Genomic DNA, 27,771 nt, shown 5'->3' with positions numbered 1-27,771 from the left:
GCTCGCAGATGTGGCAGTCCTTGCAGAAAACTTGGAGGGGACTAGACTCCGCAAAAGTGGTTGAGTCATTTCTATTTTCTGGAAAATCTCTCTAAAATATTCACACTTTTAACTATCTTTTTTCTCAAAAGAAAATATTCTCCTTTGGTACGTATAGAAAAATAACTTCAAAAAATTAACTACTACACAGGATGCCTATGACGCCCCCAAATTTCGTTTGGGATTAGAAGGACATTTGAAGCGTCGAGACATGCAACACAAGGTTACCTACTCTCGTTCATGACATATAAGATGCAATGTTCCTAACATGCATCTAACATTATGCAATATTCGCAGCGGATAATTTTTTTCTTTAGCAATACTATGAACCAAATTGAAAATATCCCAAATGTTTAAAACATATTTCATACATAAAGACCCATTGAACAGATCACAACACCAGTCCAAAATGGTTATGATCCAAAAAGTACTAGAAATGCAATTCCATCGTACAAGTAGTAATTTACGTTAACTACAATATTAACATTGACGTCGCACCGTCGCTTAGTCAACTGTGTCTAGTTGATCAGCTCCTGATTCTCCTTCAGGTCTTGTAACAAGATCTACCATTCGGGAGAATGGTAGTTGGGACTACCAAAGTGAGATTTGATTACAAATCTCAGTAAGTTAACAAAAAACTTCCACACAAGCTAATGATGCATGGATGACAGTAAAAGCATAAATGCATAATCAAATTCATAAGTAATTAAAATATAACTTGGCGTACAATATAACATAATTGACATAATTTAAATTAAAACATGAATTGAACTTGACTTGACATGAACTTGATCTAAAACTTGACTTAACATGAAAAATACATACTCCACAGTTGTTGTGGTTCCATATATTCTACACAAACTTGACTTAACATGAAAAATACATACTCCACAGTTGTTGTGGCCCCATGTATTTTACGTGTAAATACATACTCCACAGTTGTTGTGGCCCCATGTATTCTACACAAACTTGACTTAACATGGAAAATACATACTCCACGGTTGTTGTGGTCTCATGTATTCTGCGTGTAAATACATACTCCACAGTTGTTGTGGCCTCATGTATTCTGCGTGTCACAATTGCTGTGTCTCACGTAGTGTATGTGCCACAATTGCTGTGACCCCATACATAAGTAATCAAGATGAAACGTGACTGGAATACGAAATGACTGAAGCCCTGACTTAACATAACGTGACTTGAACATAACTTGAAATATATGACCAACTTGAGATAGAAACATTTCGTAACATGACATAATATATAATAGACAACATATTTAACATTCCATACTTGCAACAATGAATATTACATGACTTGACATATATGTAATAGATGATATACTTAGCATGACATAGTTGTAAGGTACAGTAATACATGACAGAATATATTATGTAACAGATAAAAATTAATGACAGAATAAATTCTGTATAATAGATAATTACGTGATACCTTGGCATGGCATGACATATATGATAACATACATACATACACTGTAGTTCTTTTACTTAGCACACATACACAGTAGACTGCTAGTAAGTTAAAAGCTAACTTACCTCGATCTCCGCGTTTCTTATAAAACCTGCGATCACGAGGAACTGTAATTAGTGATTCTAAAAGTTAGCACTAAATCACTAATAACTTGAAATATGGAAAATACTAACTTAAAGTATAAAATTTCCATTTTACTCTCTACATGTAGGAAAATGACCGTTTTACCCATAACTTAAGGATTTTGCATACTAACTCCAAAAGTCACCAAAATTTATATGCCTCGTGTAAATTTTATCCTCAACTCAAATATCAATTTAAAAAAATTTAAAACTAATCACAACTATTAAAACTCCATAGGGCCGAAATTCCCATATGTTATTTCCATTGATTTTTGTTTCTAACTTGTTTTGATTAACCTTTTGATCTATGACTTATAAAGATGTGATTTTCAAACCAAACCATCACATGGTTTAAAAAGATGTCCTAAAACATATATAAGCTTCTAATTCAAGATCACATGGTTAAAAATTAACCAAAACATAAATTTAGCCAAGAACATCCACACTTTGGCTTATTTGAATATCTCTTTGCATAAAATTTCATATCTTTGAAACTAACATCAAATATCTTCAAAATAATAATATAACATGTATATAAGATGCATATGATCCTCCAATAAAATTATCAAAGTCATTGGAATAGGTTTAGACCACCAAAGAGTTAAACTTTCTTAAAACAGAAACTGTTTTTCCTCTTCCAGTTTCTAAGTTTCTAAATCTAAGAAAATCTTTCATCAAAACCTTTAATCATGTAAAAATCCTCAACCAATAGTCATATATACATGTTAACAATACTCCATAAAAATTTCAGATCAATATCTATCCATTAGCTTGGTCAAAACTCCAAACTATAACATATTCTCCAGTTTATCTTCCAGAATGACCTTTCTATAGTTTACATAATATTTGACTGACCAAATGATCTTCAAATGGGACAAATAATATATCCACGTAAACTAGACTAAAAAATCAACAACTTATATGAAGGAGACGTTATGATAAAACACTTACAAAAGCTTCGAAATGGACGTTCAAAAGAACTCCTAAAAGCTGTCCGAGAGAGAGTGTTTGATATTCTTTTAATGGAAATTATAAATGAAGATAATTTCGTGGGGAGGGGTGGTTGGAGATACTTATGGATGAGATATGGAAGAGATGAGACTGGAGTGAGAGTTAAGTGTAGGACTCTCTTACCCGAAATGAGAGTTAAGTGTAGGACTCTCTTACCCGGAGTGAGAGTGGAGTGTAGGACTCTCTTACCTAATAATATCTACAAAAATCAATTCAAAATATTTTTATCCAATAATATCCACAAAATTAGATTAAAATATTTTTATCCAATAATATCCACAAAATTAGCTTAAGATATTTTTATCCAATAATATCTACAGTTTGGAACAGACGTTTTGTCTGAAAATATGAAAAAATGTTATTGCGCCATAAGACCTTAAATAACCCTCCGAGTCTAATGGCACAAACCATAATACATTTTGACACTTCTAACTATCTCCAATAATCAAAAATACACTTCTGATACCATAGTAAATAATAACACTAACTATGTAGTTAGACAAAAACCTATACAATTAATGGATTTGTGAAAACTTATGGGGCCTTTACAAGGTTCCTAAAGTTAATAGAAATTTCACAATTGAATTTCTAGCGGGCTGTTACAACGCCAATCTCTCTTTAATTTTTTTTTTTAAAAAATGACTTCGTATATGAAGAAAGTTTTGCAACGGAATGACAATTGAATAAAAAAATAAAATAGCCAACGTTAATACTCTAAACTGAAAAAAATAAAGCAGCCACCCGCCAACGGATATTTTAATGAATTTTACTATATACAAACATAGTCGCGTACTAATCTGTATATCAATACTGATTTATTCATATTTAGAATTTAAATTAACACTATTTTTAATAAAATCTACTTTTTGATCAATCAAATCACATTGGTGTATAGATTAGTGCATAATTGTGCTTACAACTATATTTTTCCTATTTTAATAAGCAATAACACACCAAACGGCTAAACGGCTATAAGTTGGCAAACGGGATCACCTTCTATATACACACATGCATCTAAGAGAAGAGAAATAAAAACTGAATTGAGGAAGTAACGGAAGTAATCTTTTAAATAAAAACGTTGTTAATAAATACTATTTATTAAAAAATACCAACAGATACACTTATAATTCATACAAATTATATTTTAAATTAAGAGTATTTTTATAAAAATTATATTTTTTTAAATTATTTTATAAAATGGCTTCCCATTTAAAATAGAATTGTAAAAATGAGTATACTTTGTATTGCTTTTCTTCTCATCTGCAGCACCTTATCTTTCAAGCCCATTCAACCTAAACCCACAAATACAACACAACGAATAAAAGATCGGAAAGCTCACATTCACAACAACTCATTACAAGCCCGTAATGATGTCTTTGTGGGGGCTTAAAGGTGGAGTATAGGATCCTATTATTGATAAAATTAATCATCTTTTTAAATTTTAAATTTATTTTTTGGAAAATTCACTTCTATTCTAATAATAATAAAAAATAATAATAAATTTTATTCAATTCGGTCAGCTTGTATATAACTCGACTTGATATGATTAAAGTTCGTGACAAGCTATTTATTTACCATATAGCTATCACATAGAGGCATTATATACAGAATAAAGTGACACTCTTGATGTGTGTGTAACGATCCTTCATACCATTTGTATGAACACAATATCCTTATTTGAAGTCTAAGGATGAAGTTGTAAATCATAATCTAATTAATCTCTCTGTGGTGAAAAATTATATATGGTTTATTACAAATGTAATACTTGTCAATTTACCTTTAAAAAGTCATATATATTGGTTTGCCTAACTAATTAAAATGTTATAATTTTAAGATAATTAGGAAACTAATTATTAGAATAGACTTCTGAAAATTTTAAAACAATGAGAGAGAAGAGAAGAAAAGAAGGGAAACAAGTTTCCACCACGTGAGTGGTAATAGGATACCTGTTTTCATATTTTATTTCTTCTTCTTTTGATAGGACCAAATATAAAACAATATGGTCATACACCATCTGTTGAGATGGCCGAGTTGGTCTAAGGCGCCAGATTAAGGTTCTGGTCCGAAAGGGCGTGGGTTCAAATCCCACTCTCAACACTAGCTTTTTATTTTTGGAGAATGGTACTCTTACTTCTCGGTGTTATTGCTGGAATTTTTATTTTTAATTTTTTTTTATTTAGTGATTAAAAAAATATTTTTTTAATAATATTATGAATTTTTTATGTTTTTAAAAGATATTTAAAAATGTTAAAAAATATTTTTTTAAAAAAAAAAGATCAATTATATACCTAACGGTAGCGTCCTTTATTTTTTTTATCATTTACGTTTTCCATATGCGAAAACAGTTCCAGAGGCAGATGACTCAGATGAGAATCCATGAATAATGTATACAGGCTGCACGCTTGGCTCCTCAAGACCGGTCTTGACTCTTCACGACGACCCTTTCTGTCACCGACGTCTCTTCCTATTTTGCGCAGCCTCTGCCCCTCAAAGCTTAGCCTACGCCCTCTCCCTCTTCCCCCACATACCCTCTCCAGACACCTTTTCCTACAATACCCTTATTAGAGCCCATGCTCACTAATCTCCTTCCCACGCCCTCTCGTTCTTCTCTCAGATGCGCCAGGCTGGCGTCTCCCCCGACGGCTTCACTTTCCCATTCGTTCTTAAGGCATGCACTCGGTTCCAAGTTGGTTAGGGCCTTCACTCGCTCGTTGTTAAGCTCGGTTTTGATTCTGACATTTATGTTCAAAACTCGTTAATAAGCTTCTACGGCTCTTGTGGGTCCATTGAGCTTGCGTCAAAGCTGTTCCAGGAAATGCTCCATAGAGGTTTGGTCTCTTGGTTGTCCATGATCGCTTGCTTTGCGAACAATGGCTCTGGGTTTGTGGCTTTGGAACTGTTTCGGCAAATGCAGGTCTCAGAGGATATAAAACCTGACGAAGTAACTATGCTCAGCGTGATATCCGCAGTTTCAAGATTAGGGGCATTGGAATTGGTCAGTGGGTTTATACTTTTATTCGCAAAAAGCGGGTTGGAGCTTTTCAATATCAATGGGTAGCACCCTCATTGATATGTATTTAAGATGTGGGTCCGTGGATGAATCCATTTGAGTGTTTGATGAAATGCGTGTTAGAAATCTGTTGCCGTGGACAGCGTTGATTACCAGTCTTGCGGTGCATGGCCGCAGTAGAGAAGCTTTGAGGGTTTTCCACGAGATGAAGAAATGTGGCTTACGCCCGGATTCTGTTACTATCACTGGGGTTTTAGTTGCTTGCAGTCATGGTGATCTTGTTGGAGAGTGTTAGCGACTTTTTGAAAGCATTAAAAATGAGTATGGTATGAAACCGCTGCTTGAGCATTATGGTTGCATGGTTGATCTCCTTGGCTGTGCAGGCTTCGTCTATAAAGCCTACGACTTTTTGTAAAGAATGCCAATGAAGCCAGACTTTGTTGTTTGGAGAACCCTACTTGGAGCATGTGTAAATCAGAATCATCTTGAATTGGCAGAGAAAGTGAAGCGGAGGATCGTTGAGTTCAACCCTTATCACGATAGAGATTATGTGCTTCTATCAAATGCATATGGTGGAGTTGGCAGATGGGCTGAGAAGGAAGGTGTGAGGAATTTGATGAGGTAAAGGAGAATTAGCAAAACACCTGGCTATAGTTTAATTAACATGGACCAAGTGATTCACAAGTTTGTTTCTGGGGATAGTTCTAATCCCCAATTGGCTAAGATAAAAACATTCTTAGTATCCATAATAAAAGCTTTAAGAGATGAAGGTTACACAACCAATACATCTAATGTATTACATGACATTGAACAAGAGGACAAGGAGCAGAGTCTTGGTTATCATAGTGAGAAGCTAGTCGTTGCTTTTGCATTGCTTAGATTTAAGGATAGCAGCACCATAAGGGTCATGAAGAATCTTTGAATCTGTCATGACTGTCATAGTTTCATGAAGCATGTTCAGAATAAATTCGATTGAGAAATAGTCATTCGGGATCGAAACCGGTTCCATCATTTTATTAAGGGATTGTGTTCTTGCCAGGGTTACTGGTGAATGTCTCTTTGCTGTTGTCATTGAGATTATTTTATTATTCTTTGAATGGAAGACTATCAGTGAGTTAATTATCTAATGTAATATATCAAGTTACATCAGTTTGTGGGTTTACTTTTTGTTTAATCCCTTTGTTGCTAAAATATTTTCTATATTGCTTTAGGCTGTGTTTGGGAACATAACCGTTATCAGATATTTTCAGATTATTTTATTATTATTTACAAAATTTTAACTATTATTTATAAACTATTTCATTATTATTGACATATGATTTGAGATACTTTTTAACATTTCAACAGGGCCCTAATTTCTTTCAATGCCAATGAGTTGGCTCATGGAGAGATATTATCGAAGAAATTTGGATTCAAACAATAAACCTACTCATCATCCGATTCTCTCATCACACACCACACACTAAAAGGAGACAAGTCACGATTCTGCTAAGCAAACCCCCCTCCCTATGCTTCTCTCTCCCCTCGGAAGCTTCTCTCTTCTCTCCATCTTTTTCATTTCTCTGCTTAACTATAATGAAATCAGACCAAAATCTCTTATTCTGGCTAAACATCATCATCATTAAGAATCCATTGCCCAACAACATCAGCAACAAAATCTGTTGGACGTTCTTTATTGTTTTGAAGAGCATTGGGAAGAAGAAGTCGAAGATGACTATTTCCAACAAGAAGATGAAGTGGAAGACAACTATTACAGCATGAGTATTTTACGAACAGATGAAAGCTTTGAGGAGACCCAAGTATCATTTTTGATAGACCTGGAGGTAATTATGAGTAAATCTTGTTGGTGTCTATGAAATACCTGTGTCTAAAGTATGGAGGATGAGCAACAGTTTTTTTTTTTTTTCATTTTGGCTTCTTCTCCCTGGGGCCATTGGCTTTTCCTCAAAAAGTGAAAATGTGACAAGATGTGTGGGACCCATTAACACGTAGGAGTGTAACCAATTCGGTTTTAAACATATTTTAGAATCAAACTAGTATATACTTATATTGAAATTTAAAGAATCGATATCATACCAATTACATTCTTAAACCGGTACTTCTAGTTTTACAGGTTTGGTCAAGTTTTTCCAGTTTTAAAGTATATATAATATAGTATATAGTATATAATAATATATTGTAATATATTATAATACTAAGTCGGAGTAAGGTGCAAAACATGTTTGCCTAGTTAGGTGAGTCAAGTTTTTAATAAAAGTAATATGATTTTTTACAAAAAATTAATTAATGCATCAAGTTAAATCACCTCTTTGTGAAGTTTGTGTTGCAATGTTCTCCAAATATGACAAATTCTCTTACATGATACGAATTTAATTTTTGTGTATGATCAATAGAAAAATAAAAATAAAAATACAAATAATTCAAAACATGGTAAATCAATACAAATTATGGACGGTGAGATTAAATTATGTCTAGTTGAAGTTTTTTGTTTTTTACAGACTAATGGAATTTACAAAATTTTCTCAATTAGACGTATTAATTGTTTATTCAGTGTTGTAAGGAAAAGTTTAAAAAAAAAAAAAAAGAAGTAAAATAGTCAATTACCCATTGGCCATCAAACAGAAAATGTTTCAATTGAAGAGATATTTTTTTCTCAACTTTAACCATGTATATGCATCCATCTTTCTCTTCTTCCAATGCAACAACCCACCTCATTTAGTTTAGATGATGTCTTGATATGTTGCAAATAAAATAATTAAGATTTATCAAGATGTTGGGTCTTTTTTATTTTATTTTATTTTATTTAATAAAATCATTAAACTTTGAAACAACTATTGATGAATTGAATTAAGTATATATTTTTTATATAAATAAATTGTTATAATTTTTCTTTACTTCCAAATATTTATTTATTAGCGGTCTTAATTATCAACGCGTCGAAGTCTTGCAAACCACCATCACCGGGGCTTTGACTCGGCAATTGAGGTACAGTGCATGATTGCATGTTTCACCATAGTGGAGATAGTTGCTAGCCATCGTGACACTGTTCTCGCTGTCCTTTGCATCATCCAACCTGTGTACATCCACTCATTGCTCATCCCATGTGAAACAAGCAACCACCTTGACTCTCCCCTATAAACCGCAAGCCTAATGCCTCCGCTCACACAACCCAACAGCCCTTACTTTTAGCAACCAAAGTAGAGTATTTGCTTCCTACCCATGAGCCACAAGCTGCAACTCGGCTTTCCCACATCCAAGGCCATGGCAACTATCAAGTGGCACAGCCATGCCCATGTCCAAAACAGTCCCCTATTTTAGACACAAAAAATAGAGCCATTTTCCTCCAAACTTTAAGCTTTTCCTTGCCATCATTAGGGTCTCAATGCCACCTTTTGCAACCACAGAAGTCATCGGAGAACAAGCCACCATAGCTTGGTTTCTTGTTGTTTAGCCGCTTGCTATCATTTATCCACCCACTGTCCAGCAGTGCAATAGTGCACTATCATGTGCAATTTTAAAAAAAAAAATGATAGATTAGAAACGGAAAAAAGAAGAACATTTGTACATATTCTCTCTTAAATTGTGGTTATTCAAAACCTGACTAATAACTTCACCAATCTCAGAACTAATAATTTACCTTGAGTGCTTGAAAGGTTATATCCATATATGCTAAACTTTGAAGCAATTCAACCAAAGAATCATCAGGCTGACTCACTGAAGCGAATCCAAACCAAAGAGAAAATCAAACTTAGAAAGATAAAACTGAAATATAAACGAAACAATTAGTAGAAAGAAAGGGAAAAAACCTGGTCAGGATCTTTGAGGTGCTCCTTAATTTCTAAAATTTTTCTCTACTCGTCATCGAACAAACCATCGTAGGGATCCAAATCTCTGATTGGGACTTTTTGGAGTTAGATCCACATTAATATATCCAAACATTCTATAAATCCTCAAACTATACAAAAAAAGTTGAAAAAAATATCACCTTTGGGAAGATCTGTAACTGTTATTGAAATGTAAAAAAAAAAAAATCTAGATAGAGAGAGGAGATTTGTGGGTTTTTCAAAATTGTTTTTGCAGTGGCAATCCATCATAGAGCTCTTATTCTATGTTGCTTGTTGCATGTTGCGTATGCTTTTTGAAAAATGAAGATACAAAGACCAAAAGAATAGAGAAGACTAGAGAATAGATCTATCACAACATATAAATAAAAAACTAAAAATCTAAAATTTATACTTAGGCCGTAGCGGAGAAGACCAGTTCTTGCTCCTTGAAGAACTATTGTCCAGCATTTTTTGGTACAAATCTGAAGCAGACTTCATATCTAGATAACAGGCTAATGGAGAGAGAGAGAGAGAGAGAGAGAGAGAGAGAGAGAGAGAGAGAGAGAGAGAGAGAGAGAGAGAGAGAGAGAGAGAGAGAGAGAGAGAGAGAGAGAGAGAGAGAGAATGGAGAGACTTTTGCATTATACAATTAATGAGAAGAAAAAAGAAAGAGAGAGTACAGAGATTTTTGCATTGACACAAAACTCTAAAAGACAAATAAAACCTCATTTAAATGGATACAAGACTACACTGCAATCACTTAATTCCAAGACAAATGGAGTTGACGGAAAATTAGTAAAATTAACAGAAAATAACAAAAATGAACGTTTAGTACTGTAGTAACTAGACAGTCACTTATTATAATAGAATAGATATATTATAATTGTATTATAAACTATAGTGATATATTATAATATATAGCACATTGATATATATAGCATATTATAATATATAGTGCTATAGTATTAGTAGAACTATTAATACAATAGACTATAATGATATAAGATTTTAAAATTTAATATTATATTAATTAGTAATTTATTATATAATACAAAATTAATTTATATATAATTATATATCTTATTCGTGAATTCCTGCAGCAACCATAAGCAAGAAAAAATATAAGAGGAAAAAATTTACCATTCTTCCCCCAACTCCTGACATAAAGCTTATGAAAAATGAGTCTGCTACTCCGTTAGATATTGCTAATAGGTTTATTACTTTTGGTGGTATCCTTACTATTAAACCTGCTTCATTTTCATTTGCTTTTAATACACCTCATAATCCTTATGCTAAACCCATTACCTCCACCCAATACTATCATACTTAAAAAAACTGATTATATCATAAATATTTTTACTCAGAATCTGTTTTATGTTAAACCGAATAGGTATATAATTATATATAAAAATTACATATAATATAAAAAATCATATAAAAATATTTTATACAAGATAACAAATTTAAAAATATATATGAACCGGTCTGGCATTAGAAAAAGGAAAAATCAAAATCGGACTGATTTTGAGAAGAATGAAACTGGTATCGGACTGAACCAAACCCTGTATAGAATCAATCCCACCAATTCAGTTCAGTCTGGTTTACTGGTTCATCAATTTTTTTTTTACCCCTATTATCAGGATGTGCGATGTAAAGACGGACAAGTAAAACAACTTTTATAATTATTTTTTCTTATTACAAATTGTTTGGGATGATTGGACGCATAATAAAATTTTATTTTTTTTGAAGGGTTCTTTAGAAAATTTTCACTCATCAATATAATTTAGTATTATCTATTTATTTATTTTAAGAGATGTCACATGCCGTATTAAGAATTTCATTAGCTTACCAATGCCGTATCAAGAATTTTATTAGTTTGCTAAGATCATTTTGATTAATTGGCAACACCTTGATTTCTCACTAAGAGAACCAAGGACTGAGTCCCTTTGTGAGGGGAGGAAAACACCTAGCCCATACTTGGGCCTAGCCCACTAGGCCATGACTAGGGACAAGAGGGGAAATGAGTAGGAGACAAGAAGTGACAATGATAGCAGGCAAGTGGCAGAAGGGGTAAGAGGAGGGCAGAAGAAAGTGGGAAAGAGAATGGAAGCTCAGACATGCTAGGGGTTGGACCTCAACTTTGCTGACAAACACGCAAAGGGATTGGTAGCATCATGGTATGCAGGCATGCATGACGAGGAGTTAGATAAAACCCATCAGCCAGACAACCAAAAGGGGGATCCTTTTTCTTCTTCTTAGGGTTTCTTCCTTTTCAATTTTTCTCTTATTCTTCAACTCCATCTTCAACCTCGGGATAAAGGGTTACAACGTAGGTGTTAATCTCTAGCAATCATTAGCTTACCAATGCCGTATCAAGAATTCTATTAGCTTGCTAAGATCATTTTGATTAATTGGCAACACCTTAGTTTCTCACTAAGAGAACCAAAGACTGAGTCCCTCTGTGAGGGGAGGAAAACACCTAGTCCATACTTGGGCCCAACCCACTAGGCCATGACTAGGGACAAGAGGGGAAATGAGTAGGAGACAAGAAGTGACAATGAGAGCAGGCAAGTGGCAGAAGGGGTAAGAGGAGGGCAAAAGAAAGTGGGAAAGAGAATGGAAGCTCAGACATGCTAGGGGTTGGACCTCAACTTTGTTGACAGACACGTAAAGGGATTGGTAGCATCATGGTACGCATGCATGCATGATGAGGAGTTAGATAAAACCCATCAGCCAGACAACCAAAATGGGGATCCTTTTTCTTCTTCTTGGGGTTTCTTCATTTTCAATTTTTCTCTTATTTTTCAACTCCATCTTTAACCTCAGGATAAAGGGTTACAACGTAGGTGTTAATCTCTAGCAAATATATCTGAAGCCATCATTGTACATCGTTGAATGAGAGATTGTAAATAAGAGTATTAAAGTGAATTTATTTTTCTCAAACGCCCGTGGACGTATCATTATGCCAACCACGAAAATATCTGTGTTTACTGCTATGAATGTATGTACTGACACTGTGCGTACTACACCGGACTATTGTCGAGGACACTAGACCACGTTGTTTGAAATCCAGATCGCCTCAGTGGGTTGAAAATAATTTTTTCTCCCATTCTAGCTTGTTTTGCAATTTTTAGAGCATCAACACCCCCCTCTCCATGCATAAAAAAAAAATCATTAGCTTAATTAATAAATTTCCAAGCAAAGTTATTTGGGGAAGAGAAGGTTGAAAATATCTACGGCTTGTGTGGTGAAGCGCGGAATAACAAAAGTTATTAGGGGACAAAAACGACAAGCGCTAGGATACTATCGATGATGGACGTTTATACCCCTTGTGCCTAATGTTGCCCTAGACAGTTCGAGAAAGCACAAATGAAGCGCTCAGATCTAATGCTACCTAATCCAACGGCGGGCACTTTTTGGCTTACCCTTTATATTCTTCCTAAAACCAGCCCCAGCGATCCTTCCATTACCGCTGCTTTCGTGGAGACATACTAGTGCTCTCTCCGCAGGGTTTCTTCTAGGGTTTGCGGATTTCTGTCCAAGATGGTGAGGCTGATATCTCTCAGCCACTATTTCTTTTATATATGTGTTCTGATCTGAATGTTTTTTTCACCTTTTCATGGTCTTTGCTATTTCTTTGATGATTCCTTGTAACTTGGACTGGTTAGGTTCTTCAAAACGATATCGATCTGCTCAATCCGCCCGCTGAGCTCGAGAAGAGGAAGCACAAGCTCAAGCGTCTTGTGCAGTCTCCTAACTCATTCTTCATGGTAATTATTCGGATCTTTTTTTGTTTTGTTTTGTATGAATTTCTGAATATGTTGGTTGGGAAATTCGATATTGATACTGTTTTTTTTTTTTTTTGAATTTTTGGTTCGATATTTATTCAGGACGTTAAATGCCAAGGTTGCTTTAACATGTAAGTTCCCTATCAATTCTGTGTAAAAAATCTGGTTGGACTAGACTGTGTTGCTCATTTTTTATTTTTATGTAAAACAAAAATTGTCTATGTTATATTTAAAACTTAAACGAAAATTGAAACCGCGAATGAAATATAAATGAATGCAGAACTACGGTGTTCAGCCACTCTCAAACGGTGGTGGTGTGCGGGAACTGCCAGACAGTGCTATGCCAGCCGACTGGTGGGCGCGCAAGGCTTACCGAGGGTTGCTCTTTCAGAAGGAAGGGGGATTGATTCCTTATTTGAGTATTTGCTAATAGAGTTCTCGTGAGGCGGGCATGGATTTTGTTGTTGTTTAGATTTTTATTCAAAATATGTTATTTCATTAGGAGGAAGTTTTGGACATCTATTGCTACTCTAGTCTTGCTATATTTTAATCTTGTTTTACTCAATGGAATCGGACTTTGTTTAACACTATCTATCATGTAAGTACTCTTATTCTATCATCATTGCTTATCCTATCATCGTTGCTTAACTTGTTGGTGCCCTGTCTTATGTGGCTTTAAAGGTGCTTTGCCTTGGGAATTACTGAAAACCCTGGCCAGTGTGGAGGTATGTTTCCTACAATTTTACATTTTGTGTCTGCTTGTCCGAAATGGCTCTAGGCTCACTGTAGGGATGTTGGCACCCGTGTCTGGCCTGTCTGACGCCCCCGCTTGCTTGGGTCCTGTGGGTGGGCAGATTATATATAGTTTGGGAGTTGCAGGTGTGGGTGATGAACCACATGTGCAAGTTTCAGTGTGTGGTTGTAAGGTGATGTTTTGCCTGGTCAATGGGGATAGACGGACGGATAAAAAATCCTTTTGCCTAGTTGATGGGGACGACAGACAAAACAAGGTGTGGGAGGTCTTATCACCACCCCACCCAGGCGGATGCGGGTATGGAAAGGGCTGTTGTCTGTCTGTATATGGTGTGCAGCAGACCTACTAGGCTATTTTTAAGGTGATTTTTTGAATTGAACCCCTTTTGTTTATTGGTGGAGGATGGCAGTGTGTGTGTTGCGGGGACAGAGACAAGCAAATGGGAGGGGCTGAGAGTGACTAAGATAGAAGGGAGGGAAAGTGAGATTGGCAGAGCGAGGAGTTGTCGTCCGTCTGTAAATGGTGCGCAGCAAGCCTACTAGGTTGTTTTTAAGGTGATTTTTTTGATTGAACCCCCTTTGTTTATTGGTGGAGGATGGCAGTGTGCACGCCTTGCGGGAACAAAGATGGAGAGAATGGGAGGGGCAGAGAGTGACTAAGATAGCAGGGAGGGAAAGTGAGATGGCAGAGTAAGGAGCAGTTGGCTGGCAATAGGTTTTACGGCGTGAGGACGATGGCAGACGGTTGCTAGAATGTGGATAGAAGTAGATGGAGAGGGGAGGAGAGAGAGAGTGCAAGAGGGGAAAACCCCATGGAAAAGGACCAAGGAGGGGCTTACTAACTTGGTCTCGAGGTTCGATGGTGGCGTTAATGCCAAAATTGAGGGAAAAGAGTGCGTTAATGCCAAAATTGAGGGAAAAGAGCGCGCGAAAGAGGGAGGAGAGAAGTTGGAGGGAGAGTGAGATCGAGAGGGAAATTGATTGGAGAGGAGTGATGGTGGCTTGTTGCAACTAACGGAATTGTAAAATGTAGCGCAGAGAGAACTGGACAGCGGGGGCTGATGGAGAGGTAAGCCTTGGGCTATAGCTTGCTTCGTGCGACGTATAAAGGAGAGACGTTGTGAGCGATGGTGGCACTAGGCTTGAGAGAGAGAGAGAGAGAGAGAGATTAGAAGACGATAAAAAGAGCCCACGGCTGTGGGACTCAAACTTAGCAAGAACTTGCTTTAACCAGCGTGCTTGATTAGCATACGAGTAGAGGACCCAGAGGTGTCTATTGAGGTTGGAACAATGTTTGGGGCTTGAATGAAGTAATAGACAATCGAAGGCTCGAGAAGAGAATGTTCAATATACTAACATATGAGAGGTAGTTGATTTCTTGTGGGATTTCTTTAGATGACGGCCAACCTTCTAATGATGTTCATGGTCTTAGGTAAAAGGTTTTAAGCCATTTGATATTGTATACATGCCTTTAAACTGTTATACTGTCAAATAAATTTTCAGTTTGCACATCCACATATGGATCGTTGTCCTTCACTTGTCAAGTTATTCTTGTGAGATTTCTTTAGGATTTTAATGAGTATGAAAACTAATTCATTATTAAAGACTTGACAATAAATAGTAATGAAATAGTTTGAGTTAAAGTGTTTTATTAGATTTTAAAAAATAAAAAATAAAAAGTTGGAATAAAAATATTTTAAAATTAAAATATTAGTAGAATATAATTTTAGCTTATTTGAAAAAATTAATTAATTAATTTTTTTTTTTGTATTTTGTATTTTGTATTTTGTTTAAAGTTTAGAGTAATGGTTAGAGATGAAGAAGTCAAAAATTTGATATTAAAAGTATTTGTATTTAAGTTAGGCTTAGCAAGAAATCCGATACCCCGATCAACCCACAACACTCGACTTAATATGACTTGAAAAAATCGATCTGATATTAAAATTTTTTTTTTACCCCATCTGACCCGATCAATGTCGGGTTGTCATTTTCAACTTGATCTTAAAACTACACCTTTAATCTCATCTTTCATTATATAAATCCTGCCCCTTCGTCTTGAAGAAACAAAGGCATTTTTATCCAAAATTGATACTTCTCTCTCTCCACACACACAGAGATAAAAGTAGTTAACATTCCGTCGTGACTTTTAGGGATGAGATGTTGATAATGGAAAGATATCAATGAGGTGTGATTGGCAATCATTTCGTTCTCGTTCTTCAATTGCTTCTTCGACCTACTCTGTGGTGAGGGCTTTTGGGTACCTGTCCTAAGAATTGTCGGAATGCTCATCCGACCTCGATTCTCAAATGTGGAATCGATAAATGAGTTTATCAAGAATGAGTGGAACTTCGCGCCTGAGTTTGATTATATGGCTTAGTTCCTCTCCCAGTCACTCGACATGTTTGCGAGACTACGAGAGAATAATATATTGCATGGATTCTCAAGGTACGGTTCTAATTTTCCACTCTTCGAATTGAGGTGGACATTCTTTGTTATAGGTTTGGTTGTAATGGAAAGTGCAGAAGAAAGTAGATATGGAAATGGAATGTTTGGGAGATGTTTGGCTATTTGAAACCTTTTAGGTCAAATTGAGGTGGACATTATTCTTTGTTATTGGTTTGGTTGTAATGGAAAGTGTAGAGGAAATCAGATATGGAAATGGAACGTACGAGAGATGTTTGTGCAGTTGAAATTGTTGTCCTAACCTAACCTGAATGTGTCAGGTTGGATCTGTTTATTTTTCATGTTGGCTTATGTGTGGATTGGGTCGGCCCAAAATGTGCCTCGGGTTGGCTAGGTTGCATGCCTAATTTAAATGATATTTGGATGTTGAGATGAAATAAGTTGAAATGATCCGAATCAATTTTTATAGATTGAAAAGTAGTTAGAAACTTGTATGTTGAATGTCTTATATTGAAAGTGGGTACCTGCTTTAAATGTTTGGGAAATCTGATTTTGTTTTGGAGGTTCCATTATGATCCAATTATTTTATACAAGGGGTGAGGAAGTTTTAAGTTGAGATTTTTCATTTGGATAATCAAGGTTATGTACTATTAGGCTCTTGGTAATTATGACCCAATATAAGATATGTAGACTCCTTTGATTGTGATTCCATCATTTACCGTACATATTATGGTTCGTCAATGTCTTCAATACTGATCGGCTATTAACAAGAACTGTAGGATCTATTAATCTCAGATTTCACATTCTACCACGAGGGAACGAGTTTTTCTGTTCCTAACATTTTGCGTCTGTCTCATGATTTAGGTTCAACCAAATATTCACTTTGTTTGTGAGAAAATAGCCCCGTCATTGGGTTATTATTGCATGACTAAAATCTGAAATAGAATTGTCTCAAAGAAACTGCTTTTGAAATAGAGAAGCTGGTGCTATTGGTTACTAATTCAGAATGAGTAATGATAGGGATCAGCTATGTAGTGGTGCCTTACGTGGTTTCTTTTTTTTTTTTTTTTTTTTTTTTGTAATTAATCGAAACGCACCATTTTCAATGCTATTTTCATTGTACCGATTTCAAATTGAAGTTACCCCGCGTACGCGAATTCATTCCAGCCTACGCCCAGTTCTCCTTCCCACTCCCCGCGTCGAATCTTTGTTGTCCACCTCCACCGGCGACGCCGACACCGAGCTCAGCGTACAGCAAAACCCGCATTCATTTTCTTGAACGCATCCTATCCTCTCCCCAAAAGCAAAACCCTGCGTTGCGTCCCTTCGTCTCACCCCCCCTCCCCGCGTCGCAACCCATCCCCACCAGCCCCAACCTACTCGTGTCTCCCAGCTCTCCTCCCTCCCTCTCTGCCTCCCATCTCCCTTTCTTTCTCCTCTTCGGTATAGCTCTCCTCTCCGAATCTTATTGGGCAGCTCTCCTCCACGGTTGCTTTTGGGACGACTCTCCTCCACGGTTGCTTTTGGGACGGCTCTCCTCCATGGATGCTGTGAAACTCTCTATCTTCCTTGCTTCAAAATCAACATAAAATTCAAAATCTACATTTCGACCAATAGGTGAGAGGGTTCCTACCCTAGAATCGTCCCTCCCTATGTTGCTTATTTAAACCAACTGCATGGGTTTTAAGTTTGGGTTGATGTTTGGTTTGTGTTTGTACTTTGTGCATAGCATGATTATCAATTTTGGGTATTTTGGTTGTCTTCTATAGCACGGTTGGTATAACAGTTCGAATGAATGACCCTGTTACAAGATTAAAGGCAAGAAATATGCATGATTAAGAATATAATTATTGTGGGTCTTTTGAACTGGAATTGATTAATTTGAGAAAAGCCCTAGAAAATAACACCCACACCATTATATGCTTCTGCTTCTATGTTGTTCTGCGCTTTTAGCTCTATAGACTTGAAAATTGGACTCTTCAGGTTTCATCCAAGTGTAATAAACCTTGTCAACATGTTTGGAGCACCTGAGATTGGGCTTAACATGGATTGTTCTTGATGGTACTTCTTTTTATGTGCCTTATAACCATTTGGCATGCAGCTTCCAACAACAATCTTGCAAATTAAACAGAACAATTATAGTTCCTCCGATAGTAATAACAAAATAGTGGAATGTTGTGTTTTGTCTATGTTAAAACAGATTAACTTGCATGAGAGCCTTTAAAACTGCACATTTCATTCGTGGCAGAGATAACATGTAGTCCCAATAATCCCCCTGCCATTTAAGTCACAATTGTAATAGAATAGCCCAAATAGCCCCACGTTTCACACCATGAATAATATGGTTAAAAGCTTTTTATTTGTTTTCACTTTTCATATTATTTTTTCTTCTCCTTTATTTTTTATTTACTGTTATCAATTATGATTGGGCATATATAGACAACATGATTTGGTAGTATAAAACGGACCAAGTTCAATGATAAGACTTTAATGATGCTTTATTTTTTTTTAGTTTTCATATTATTATTATTATTATTATTTTCTGTTATCAATGATGAGACACTAATATTAATTTTTCGCCATTTGCCATCATGTGCTTCCCCTTTAAAGTGTTCAATCACTTTTATATAATTAGTGTGATGGGGGAAGAGGAAGATCGAATCGCCCCCAAGCCTTCGATGTCGACTTCGCAGTCATTAATGCGTCCCAAAATACTTTTAGAGATCCAATTGATTACCATGTGAGTGTGACTATATATGTCTTTTATTGTTTTAAAAAGACATGTTTGACATGCTCATTCCTATAACTTATTGCAATTTTGCAGCATAATTATGATGTAAATTCCTTGTACTGTCCGAATTCGAGTAATTCAGATAACTTCCAGCAAGAATTTTCTGCATGTCCAGATCCATCAGAAAATGTTGGTTGATGGTATTACACGTAATTTTGCTTTCACTTTAATGCCACTAATATTGATTTGATGCTAAACCATCTCTATATTTTCATGTTTAGAAATGTTATTTGACCTAAATGAAGATTTGGAGGGTACCATTGTTGTCCCGGATGATGAGGTACGGGTTGAAGCACCAAGATCTCTGGAATGGAATTTGTTAGTGAGAATGAGCTTATGAACTATTATAAGAAATATGCCAAGCAAAAGGGGTTTGGTGTAAGGACACAGAGGACTAAGAGAGATGATGATGGGAGATCCGTGTATGTTACTATTGGTTGTGCTCGTGGCGGAAAATACCAACCTAAGAATATTAATATGTCGAAGCCACATGCAATAACGAAAACGGATTGTAAAGCGAAGATAAATGCGACTTTGAACAAGAACAAGAAATGGGTTATCGCTATTGTCGAAAGTGCACACAACCACATTACAATCAGCCCCAAGAAGACAAGACTCTTGTGATCTCACAGGCGTCTAGATGAGCATAGTCAAAAGATCCTTGACCTCAATGATAGAGTCGGTATTCGAATGAATAAGAATTATTTTTCTCTAGTCGTTGATGCGGGGCGTTTTGAAAATCTAGAGTTTCAAGAGAGAGATTGTCAAAATTTCATTGACAAAACTAGACATTTAAGTTTGGGTAAATGAGGTGGCGATGCCCTTTATGACTATTTTCAAAGAATGAGAAAGCAGAATGATGGCTTCGTTTCTTCCATGGATGTCGATGATGATGGAAGGTTACGCAATGTATTTTGGGCTGATGCACGGAGTCGAGCAGCCTATGATACAATATACCTAACAAACCGATATGGGATGTCGTTCGCTCCATTTGTTGGCGTTAACCATCATGGACAGTCCATACTACTAGGGGCGGGGTTGCTGTCAAGCGAGGACACGCATTCATTTGTTTGGTTGTTTCGCATATGGTTGGATTGTATGAATGGTCAAGCGTCCAAAGCCATCATAACTGATCAAGACCGGGCAATGAAGAACGTAATCCAAATCGTATTCCCAGAAACCCATCATAGATTTTGTCTATAGCATATCATGCGCAAACTCTTAGAGAAGTTAGGATCTCACTCCCATTTCAGCACAGGGTTGAAGACCTCAATTCAGTCTGCATTGTATGATTCTTAAACCTGCACGAAATTTGAAGAGATGTGGAGTGAACTTCTTGATAAATATGATCTTAGAGGTAATCATTGGCTCAACTCCTTATATGAGGAAAGGACTTTTTGGGTCCCCGTTTACTTGAAGGATGTATTTTGGGAGGGTATGAGCACGACACAACGGTCAGAAAGTATGAATGCTTTTTTCGATGGGTATGTCCATTCTGGTACCACCTTGAAGGAAATCGTGGATCAATTTGATAATGCTTTAAGAAAGAAGGTGGAAGTAGAGACAACGACTGATTTCAACTCAAGTAACCAAATGATCCCCTGCATTTCTCCTTTCAACTTTGAGAAGCAGTTTTAGAAGGTATACACAAACACAAAGTTTAAAGAATTCCAAAAAGAGTTGATGGGCCTAATGTGTTGTAACTGCACACTGGTAAGCAAGCAAGGTGCATTTCAACCTTTGATATCTTGGATGAAATCTCTATTCATGACTGCAACAAAATTGTCCACTACACACTCTACTATAACGAAGATGAATGCGAGTTAAAATGCACGTGTGCATTGTTTGAGATGAGGGGAATTTTGTGTAGGCATGAACTTAAAATTTTGCATCTGTCCCGAATTAACATGGTGTCAGATAGATATGTCTTGGATCGCTGGAGGAAGGACGAGAAGAGGACATACACACTGATCAAAAGTAGTTATGATGATGAGCATGCCAGTGGAGATTCACAGAGGTATGAGATGGTGGTTAAAAGATGCATGAAATTAGCAACGAAAATATCCCCAAGTGATGAGCGAGTCAATGCATTCCTGAAGGTTGTGGATGACTTTGATTCAAAATGTGATGATGAAACATTTGGGTCAAGATCCGAATCAACACAATTTGGACCAAACGTCGACGCAGACAAGGGTAAAAAGATATTAGGCCCTAATGTGGTCCAAGGTAAAGGAAGACCCCTAAGTAAGAAAAAGGTTCCCCCTGTGGAGAAGATTACAAGGAAGAGAAATGTAGGCTTGCAACCATTTCTTTTGTAATGTAGGCTTGAAATTATTTTTTTCACATTTAATCTTTGTCAACCATTTCTTTTGTAATGTAGGCTTGCAGAAAAATATTGGATGATCAAACACAATTTGGTGACACCCCGGGATCTGAACAACACCAATCTGAACATGGGGTTGGTGTTGGGACACAAAACAGTTCAGTCACACAATTTATGCCAGAAGGAAATCAGGAGGTCTTCGGCTATTGGTTACATGTGTATTTGAAGATATTTTTTGTTTTATAAATTTTGACTTGTGTAAATTACAAGTTGTTTACAGCTCAGTTTCACTTCTTTCAAATCTGAACGAGAAATGAGATGCTATTTTTGTGTCAGTCATGGTAGTGTTTGTGGTTTTTTGGTCCTTGTGGATCGGTTTGTGTGTAGTTTGTGAGAATGTGGAAGTGTTTCACATTTTTTCCTCTTGGAGAGGGTTGTGTGTAGTTTGTGAATATGCAAAGTTGATTTTTTTTTTTTTTTTAATTATCTAGAAGGGGGTAGGGTGTACTTATTTTGTTTTTTTGCAAAAGGTGGGGAATATGCCTAAGGTGGGGATGGGCTACGTGATGTGTAACATTTTTGTATCATTTGGGGTATTTTTGTGTACTTCGTGAATATGCCAATTGTAGGTTTTTGTGCAAACATTCAATGGCTTATATTTTTTGTTGGAAAGGAAGAGGTGGGGTTTTTTTGTACCATGAGCTGACTTGTCTTCCTGAAACTGGTTAATTCAGTGGTGCCATATACATTTATATTCAACTCAACTTTGTTGAATCCAGGTATAGTAGATTGATTTGTTTTCAGATTTGTATGAAGCACATGCAGCTGTCTGCAGCTTTTATCATCCTGTACCTGGGCGATGCCCTCTATGGTTAACAAAATGTTTTTGGCTTGATGATGTAGAGATTATCAGTTTTGCTCATCTTGGATTTACAGCTTTTCTTTCTCACTACAATTATTTTGTGTGCTAAGCTCAATTAGGTGACCTACTAATCTGTTAACCATAGCCGGGACATTAAGGGGAGGAGTTTGGAAATACACGGGAAGAATGAGGGTTTTCTTGGATGGTCATAGGTACAAATTAAACAGTATCAAAATATTGGTTTTGATAGTTTTATTATGAATTTCCTTGGCTTTTATGTGTTTTTTTGACGGATTGTGTGATATAAACTGCATATTGGACATGTTTGATAATATCTAGTTGGAGGTGAAATTATTGGTGACTACCCTGATTAGCTTGCTATTGCTATTTTTATGCTGATGGGAATTTTATGCTGATGGGAATTTAATGCAACATGAAGTGGTTTTTGTTTCTTAATAGTGCACAAACTATTGTCACAACAACCTTGCTGCTGAAAGGGGACATATAGGTATGTTACACATTAAACTCGTATCTAGAGTCTGGTAATTTGCCTAAATAATTTTATTTTTGACTTCTCGTGGCGGAGCACAACAATTGCAGTGGTTTCATTTGATTTGATGCTGAAGGGACATTACCAACCGGGGTTCGCACTTGATAATCTGGAGCTTTGGATGCATATCTGACCATTGTTTGCATGCTATCATATATCCTGAAGGATTGACAGTGATGCGTAATAATTTTAGGTAGAACTTATTCTAAGTACTGGTGCAGACTTCGGGAAAAATATCCTAGCTTCCATGGATGTGTAGCAGCCTGTTTTAAATTGGTTACATTTTATTTTGCAGCTCAGTTTCACTTGATAAATATCTATGCCGTATGCAGTTTATGGAAGTAAGCTCAACAACTTCGGGTATCTAACAAACCGATTTATGCATATATTGACATGAATGTATTTTTTTGGCCCTCGGGATCTACTCACTGCAATAAATCACTACTGAAATTTTATTATATCTTGGTGTTGTTTTGCAGGAAGTGAATGTTACATTATAGACTAACGTGGTGATTTTTTCCGGTTCATGGTGGGAGCTTGAAGATTTGCCAGTTGAACATAATAGTCCAGGTGGGAGCTTGAAGATTTGCCAGTTGAACATAATAGTCCAGATTTATTCTTTTCAATTATACTGCTAGTAGTACTTTATGATGTAACATTATAGCAGAGAAAGATTCTTTGTATTCTAGTCCATGGAAGCTGTTGGTGACGTTTAGTGTGTAAACCGAAGCCAATGGTTATGGAGAAAGTTTACGGGTTGCCTTGTAACTATCAGCAAGTTGGAATTATTGTTAAATACAATTTCCTTTCATGTTGGTTTTTGTCATTGTCTTATTTGTATAGTATAGTTTTTGACTGTATATATAGATTTCATTGATCGAGTTGATAGAAGAAAAGGAATGCATTAAAGTAAAATAACTCCCATGACCTACCAATTAATGAACAAGAAACAACAGCTTTAAAAAGATTCTTAATCCCGATCATCTTGTGTTTCATGCACAACAGACCTCTAATAGTCACAGATATCCCTTTGGGAAAAAAAATTGCTGACTTTTGGGCGGAATAATCCCCCTCCATTTTGGGCGGCTCCGTTGCATTTATAGCGTGAGACACAGATAGATATTTTCTTCAATGAATAATGGGAATTCGGATGAAACCAGCTATAAATGCAGAATTTCCATTTGATCAAAAGTAGTTTAGGGAGGACAAAAGATACCCCCTTTGTACATCATAACCAACACATAGAGAAAGTAGAATTACATATGAAGTGTTTCAAAAAGATGTACTCAGCAGTCAGCACAACGTTAACATTTACAGCGTGAGTTAACCGAACTAAGTTAAGACTATTACAATTACAACAACCCAATACAACTACAATAATTTTCGATGATTCTTTTGAAGCATCATCTCTCTTTCTCTTACTTGATTTTCCCTTTTCCAAACTTCATATTCGCACAGAAGTACATCATCCCATATCTTCCATACTTTATTCTCCCTTCCACGTAAGTTCTGATCTAGCAAATTAAATATATCCGTCCAAATAAAAAATCCACATCTCGCATCTCCTTACACAGTACGACCAAGCAATGAATAGGATAAATTTCACGAGGCAAGCAACACTTAAATATGTTAAAATGTCCGAAGTAACGTTGCTTTACCATATCATACTTTGGGCAGGCAAAAAAACTCCTCTCAAGATTAGATTTAGTGTGAGATGTCTTTAGTCGTGTTTTCAATCCACACCAACAACTTGGAGATTCCATCACAAAATCATTAAATACCAATGATGATTGGGATGATGCCATGTGTGAATCTGAAAAACTAAAGGCAAGTTCCAAATGCAGGTGTCTATCTCATTTACAGAATTTAATACATAGTAATAGAGCCTAGTGGATTTCTAACCAACAAAGATTGAAGGGAATTTAAATGACAGAATATTTAAATTCCAATATGGTTCACGACTAAGCCAATTAAAAGTGTAAAATCAATAAACAACCATATCAGTGCTTGTTTCAACATTTTAATCCACCGTGATGCCTGACACACTAAATACCATACTCTTATAAAGAACATAAAACTTGTGCACAAAACCTCACAATGCCCATAGAAGACCATATTTAAACGCCAACACCTTATTTCTCTTTTTAATTATAAAGCTTATTCTACATTTTATCAATTGCAAAACTATTAAAACAATTTCAGATATTAGGCAGAAGCAGAAGGTCTATTACACTTGGATGAAACATGAAGGGTCCAATTTTCAAGTCTGTAGAGCTGAAAGTGCAGAACAACGCAGAAGCAGAAGCAGAAGCATATAATGGTGTGGGTGTTATTTTCTAGGGCTTTTCTCAAATTAATCAATCCCAGTTCAAAAGACCCACAATAATTATAATCTTAATCATGCATATTTCTTGCCTTTAATCTTGTAACAGGGTCATTCATTCGAACTGTTATACCAACCGTGCCATAGAAGACAACCAAAATATCCAAAATTGATAATGATGCTATGCACAAAGTACAAACCCAAACCAAACATCAAGCCAAACTTAAAGCCCATGCATTTTCGTCGGTTTAAATAAGCAACATAGGGAGGGACGATTCTAGGGCAGGAACCCTCTCACCAGTTGGTCGAAATGTAGATTTCGAAATTTTATGTTGATTCTGAAGTAGGGAAGATAGAGAGCTTCATAGCAACCGTGGAGGACAGCCGTCCCAAAAGCAACTGTGGAGGAGAGCTGCCCAACAAGATTCAGAGAGGAGAGCTATACCGAGGAGGAGAAAGAAAGGGAGATGGGCGGTTGAGAGGGAGGGAGGAGAGCTAGGAGACATAAGGAGGTCGGCGCTAGTGGGGAGGTGGGGTGAGATGAAGGGACGCAACGCGGGGTTTTGCTTTTGGGGAGAGGATGGGATGGTTTTGGGAAAATGGACGCGGTGCGGTCGGGAAAATGGATGCGGGTTTTGCTATACGCCGAGCTCGGTGTGGGCGTCGGCGTCGGTGTCGCTGATGGCTGTGGACAACAGAAATTCGACGCTAGGGTCGGGGAGAGAGAAGGTCGAATGGGATGGGTTGGGAAGGGAGAGGAGAGAAGATGATTTTCAAATAAAGTGAAAATCGGAGAGGGGAAACGGCTTGGGCAGAAAGGATAGGGATGTAAATTTAGAATAATCCCACGTCAGGTATACTCCAACTTCAACGTAATACTGGCTGAGGTCCATATTTATTCATTCAGAATTGATGGGGGGCTCCAAGATTGCTCCATTGCACAGTTTGATTCATGGTTTCCAGAATCTTTTTATAATCAAAGGATCTCGAATACTCATGACATTGTTGGTTCGGGGTATTATTAAATAAATTCAAGGAGGCCAAATGGCGTATTGGAATTTATTGCATGTAGGGGAGGAATTGGTGGTTTTACTGCCGACAATTTTGTGGCGGTGTTAGGTAATAGGAGTAATGTTACGTACAATATTTTTGTGTATTTTTTGTGTATTTTATTGATATAATTGATTAGATTATTTTTTTAATACACAATTAATCATATCATTAAAGTACATAAAAGAATCTGTAAAAATAACTGCACATAAAATTTTTTTAAAGATATAACTGTACGTGATGAGCTATAGGGGAAAAATTGTTGACTTTTTTTTTATTTTTTCAAATTTCTGTCGCATGTAATCATTACTAGTTAAGCTGGCAACCTGTAGTGCTGGTACTCATGAGTTACTTCCATTATAATTTGCTTGCGTGGGACTTTCAAGTTTTCAACTAATTCAACAGTGTTTTGCTTGAAATGTAATGATGGGATTCTTTGGTAGAAAATTGAGAAACTGGGTGAGTTGGGCTTTAATAATCCGAGTGAATTCATTCGTACAAGAGTGAACTGGAGAGATGAAAAAGCCGTCCCCGGTCTAAACTTGTCTTTAGTGAGTAGACGAATAATTTAATTACAAAAAATTATATAAAAATAAATTTATAAATTATAAATTAAATTATAAAATTATTTTTATTATAAAATAAATTTAACAGATTATATACTATTACATTATTTTATAAATTTAGTTTTATGTAATTTATTTCTATCTATGACAATTCTAAAAAATTAAAACTCGTGACCTCTCGTCTTCCTTAGGGGTGTATAAGCACTGACCAAACCGGCGGTGAACCGATTAGACCGACGGCCGAAATACGGAACTGGCAAAGAACCGATCGGCGGGCGAGAGAAAATGAAGCCAAACCGACATAGGTGGTTCGGCGCCGATTTGGACCCCTGGGAAACCGCTAAATCAACCGATCCAGTTTATTTTATTTTATTTTCAAATATACGTATATAAAACGGTGCCGTTTCTCTTGAAACGGCGTCGTTTAGGGCACGAATGTTTTAAAAAAAATATAATAGAACGAAGCCGTTCCAAAATGAGTTAATACCCCCCACCCCTCTTCTTCTTTCCTACGCCCATTCTTCCCTCTGCAACTACTTTTTTCATCCATGGCAGACGACGGCATGCGTCTGGAACCTTCTTTCTCAGTTGCTTCTCCTTCACAGAATAAGCCGACGGTAAACCGACCACCGCGCCAACTCAAATCGAGACCGATATGATCGGTTTTCTTTCCCCAAACCCTTAGGTTCAGCCAGTTTAAAAGAGACTTTGAAGATGTTAGTTGTGTCTCGATTCGGTGTCGAAGCCGACGCCAAACCCATCGGTGTACAACCCTAGTCTTCCTCGTCCCTTTGGTGAGGACCCTCCTACTCTCTATAAACGCCTAGGGGAAAAGGGACCAGCAGTGAGAATGCTTAGCGCATTATAT

At 36.5% G+C, this 27,771-nt stretch overlaps 1 protein-coding gene, 1 long non-coding RNA gene, 1 other non-coding gene and 1 pseudogene across 4 annotated transcripts; all 4 read left to right on the top strand.

Annotated features, from left to right (window-relative positions):
• The first annotated feature begins 4,676 nt into the window (after positions 1–4,676).
• Positions 4,677–4,757, top strand: TRNAL-AAG. Its single transcript has one exon. It is a non-coding gene; the product is annotated as a tRNA-Leu (tRNA).
• Positions 4,758–5,036: 279 nt separating this feature from the next.
• Positions 5,037–6,844, top strand: LOC122309253 (annotated as a pseudogene).
• Positions 6,845–12,879: 6,035 nt separating this feature from the next.
• Positions 12,880–13,930, top strand: LOC122311891 (40S ribosomal protein S27-2). Its single transcript, XM_043126655.1, has 4 exons — positions 12,880–13,040; positions 13,163–13,264; positions 13,385–13,413; positions 13,563–13,930. Exons 1-4 carry the CDS (start codon positions 13,038–13,040, stop codon positions 13,687–13,689), a joined length of 261 nt encoding a protein of 86 aa, XP_042982589.1. The 5' UTR covers positions 12,880–13,037; the 3' UTR covers positions 13,690–13,930.
• Positions 13,931–17,515: 3,585 nt separating this feature from the next.
• Positions 17,516–23,740, top strand: LOC122311892. 2 transcript variants are annotated; one of them, XR_006242903.1, is made up of 3 exons: positions 17,516–19,178; positions 19,263–19,369; positions 19,451–23,740. It is a non-coding gene; the product is annotated as an uncharacterized LOC122311892 (long non-coding RNA). The 2 variants fall into 2 exon arrangements; XR_006242904.1 differs by having other exon boundaries at positions 19,263–21,520; positions 21,610–23,740.
• Positions 23,741–27,771: the final 4,031 nt, after the last annotated feature.

This window comes from Carya illinoinensis, chromosome 5, assembly GCF_018687715.1.
Source record: "Carya illinoinensis cultivar Pawnee chromosome 5, C.illinoinensisPawnee_v1, whole genome shotgun sequence".
NCBI lineage: Eukaryota > Viridiplantae > Streptophyta > Magnoliopsida > Fagales > Juglandaceae > Carya > Carya illinoinensis.
The sequence above is the reverse complement of the archived record's forward strand: the minus strand, read 5'-3'. Positions and strand labels throughout refer to the sequence as shown.

Excerpts from the sequence above, each read along its gene's own strand:
- LOC122311891 (XM_043126655.1), top strand. Across the intron at positions 13,265-13,384 it reads CTCCTAACTCATTCTTCATG|GACGTTAAATGCCAAGGTTG; the intron begins GTAATTATTCGG and ends ATATTTATTCAG. Across the intron at positions 13,414-13,562 it reads TGCCAAGGTTGCTTTAACAT|AACTACGGTGTTCAGCCACT; the intron begins GTAAGTTCCCTA and ends AAATGAATGCAG.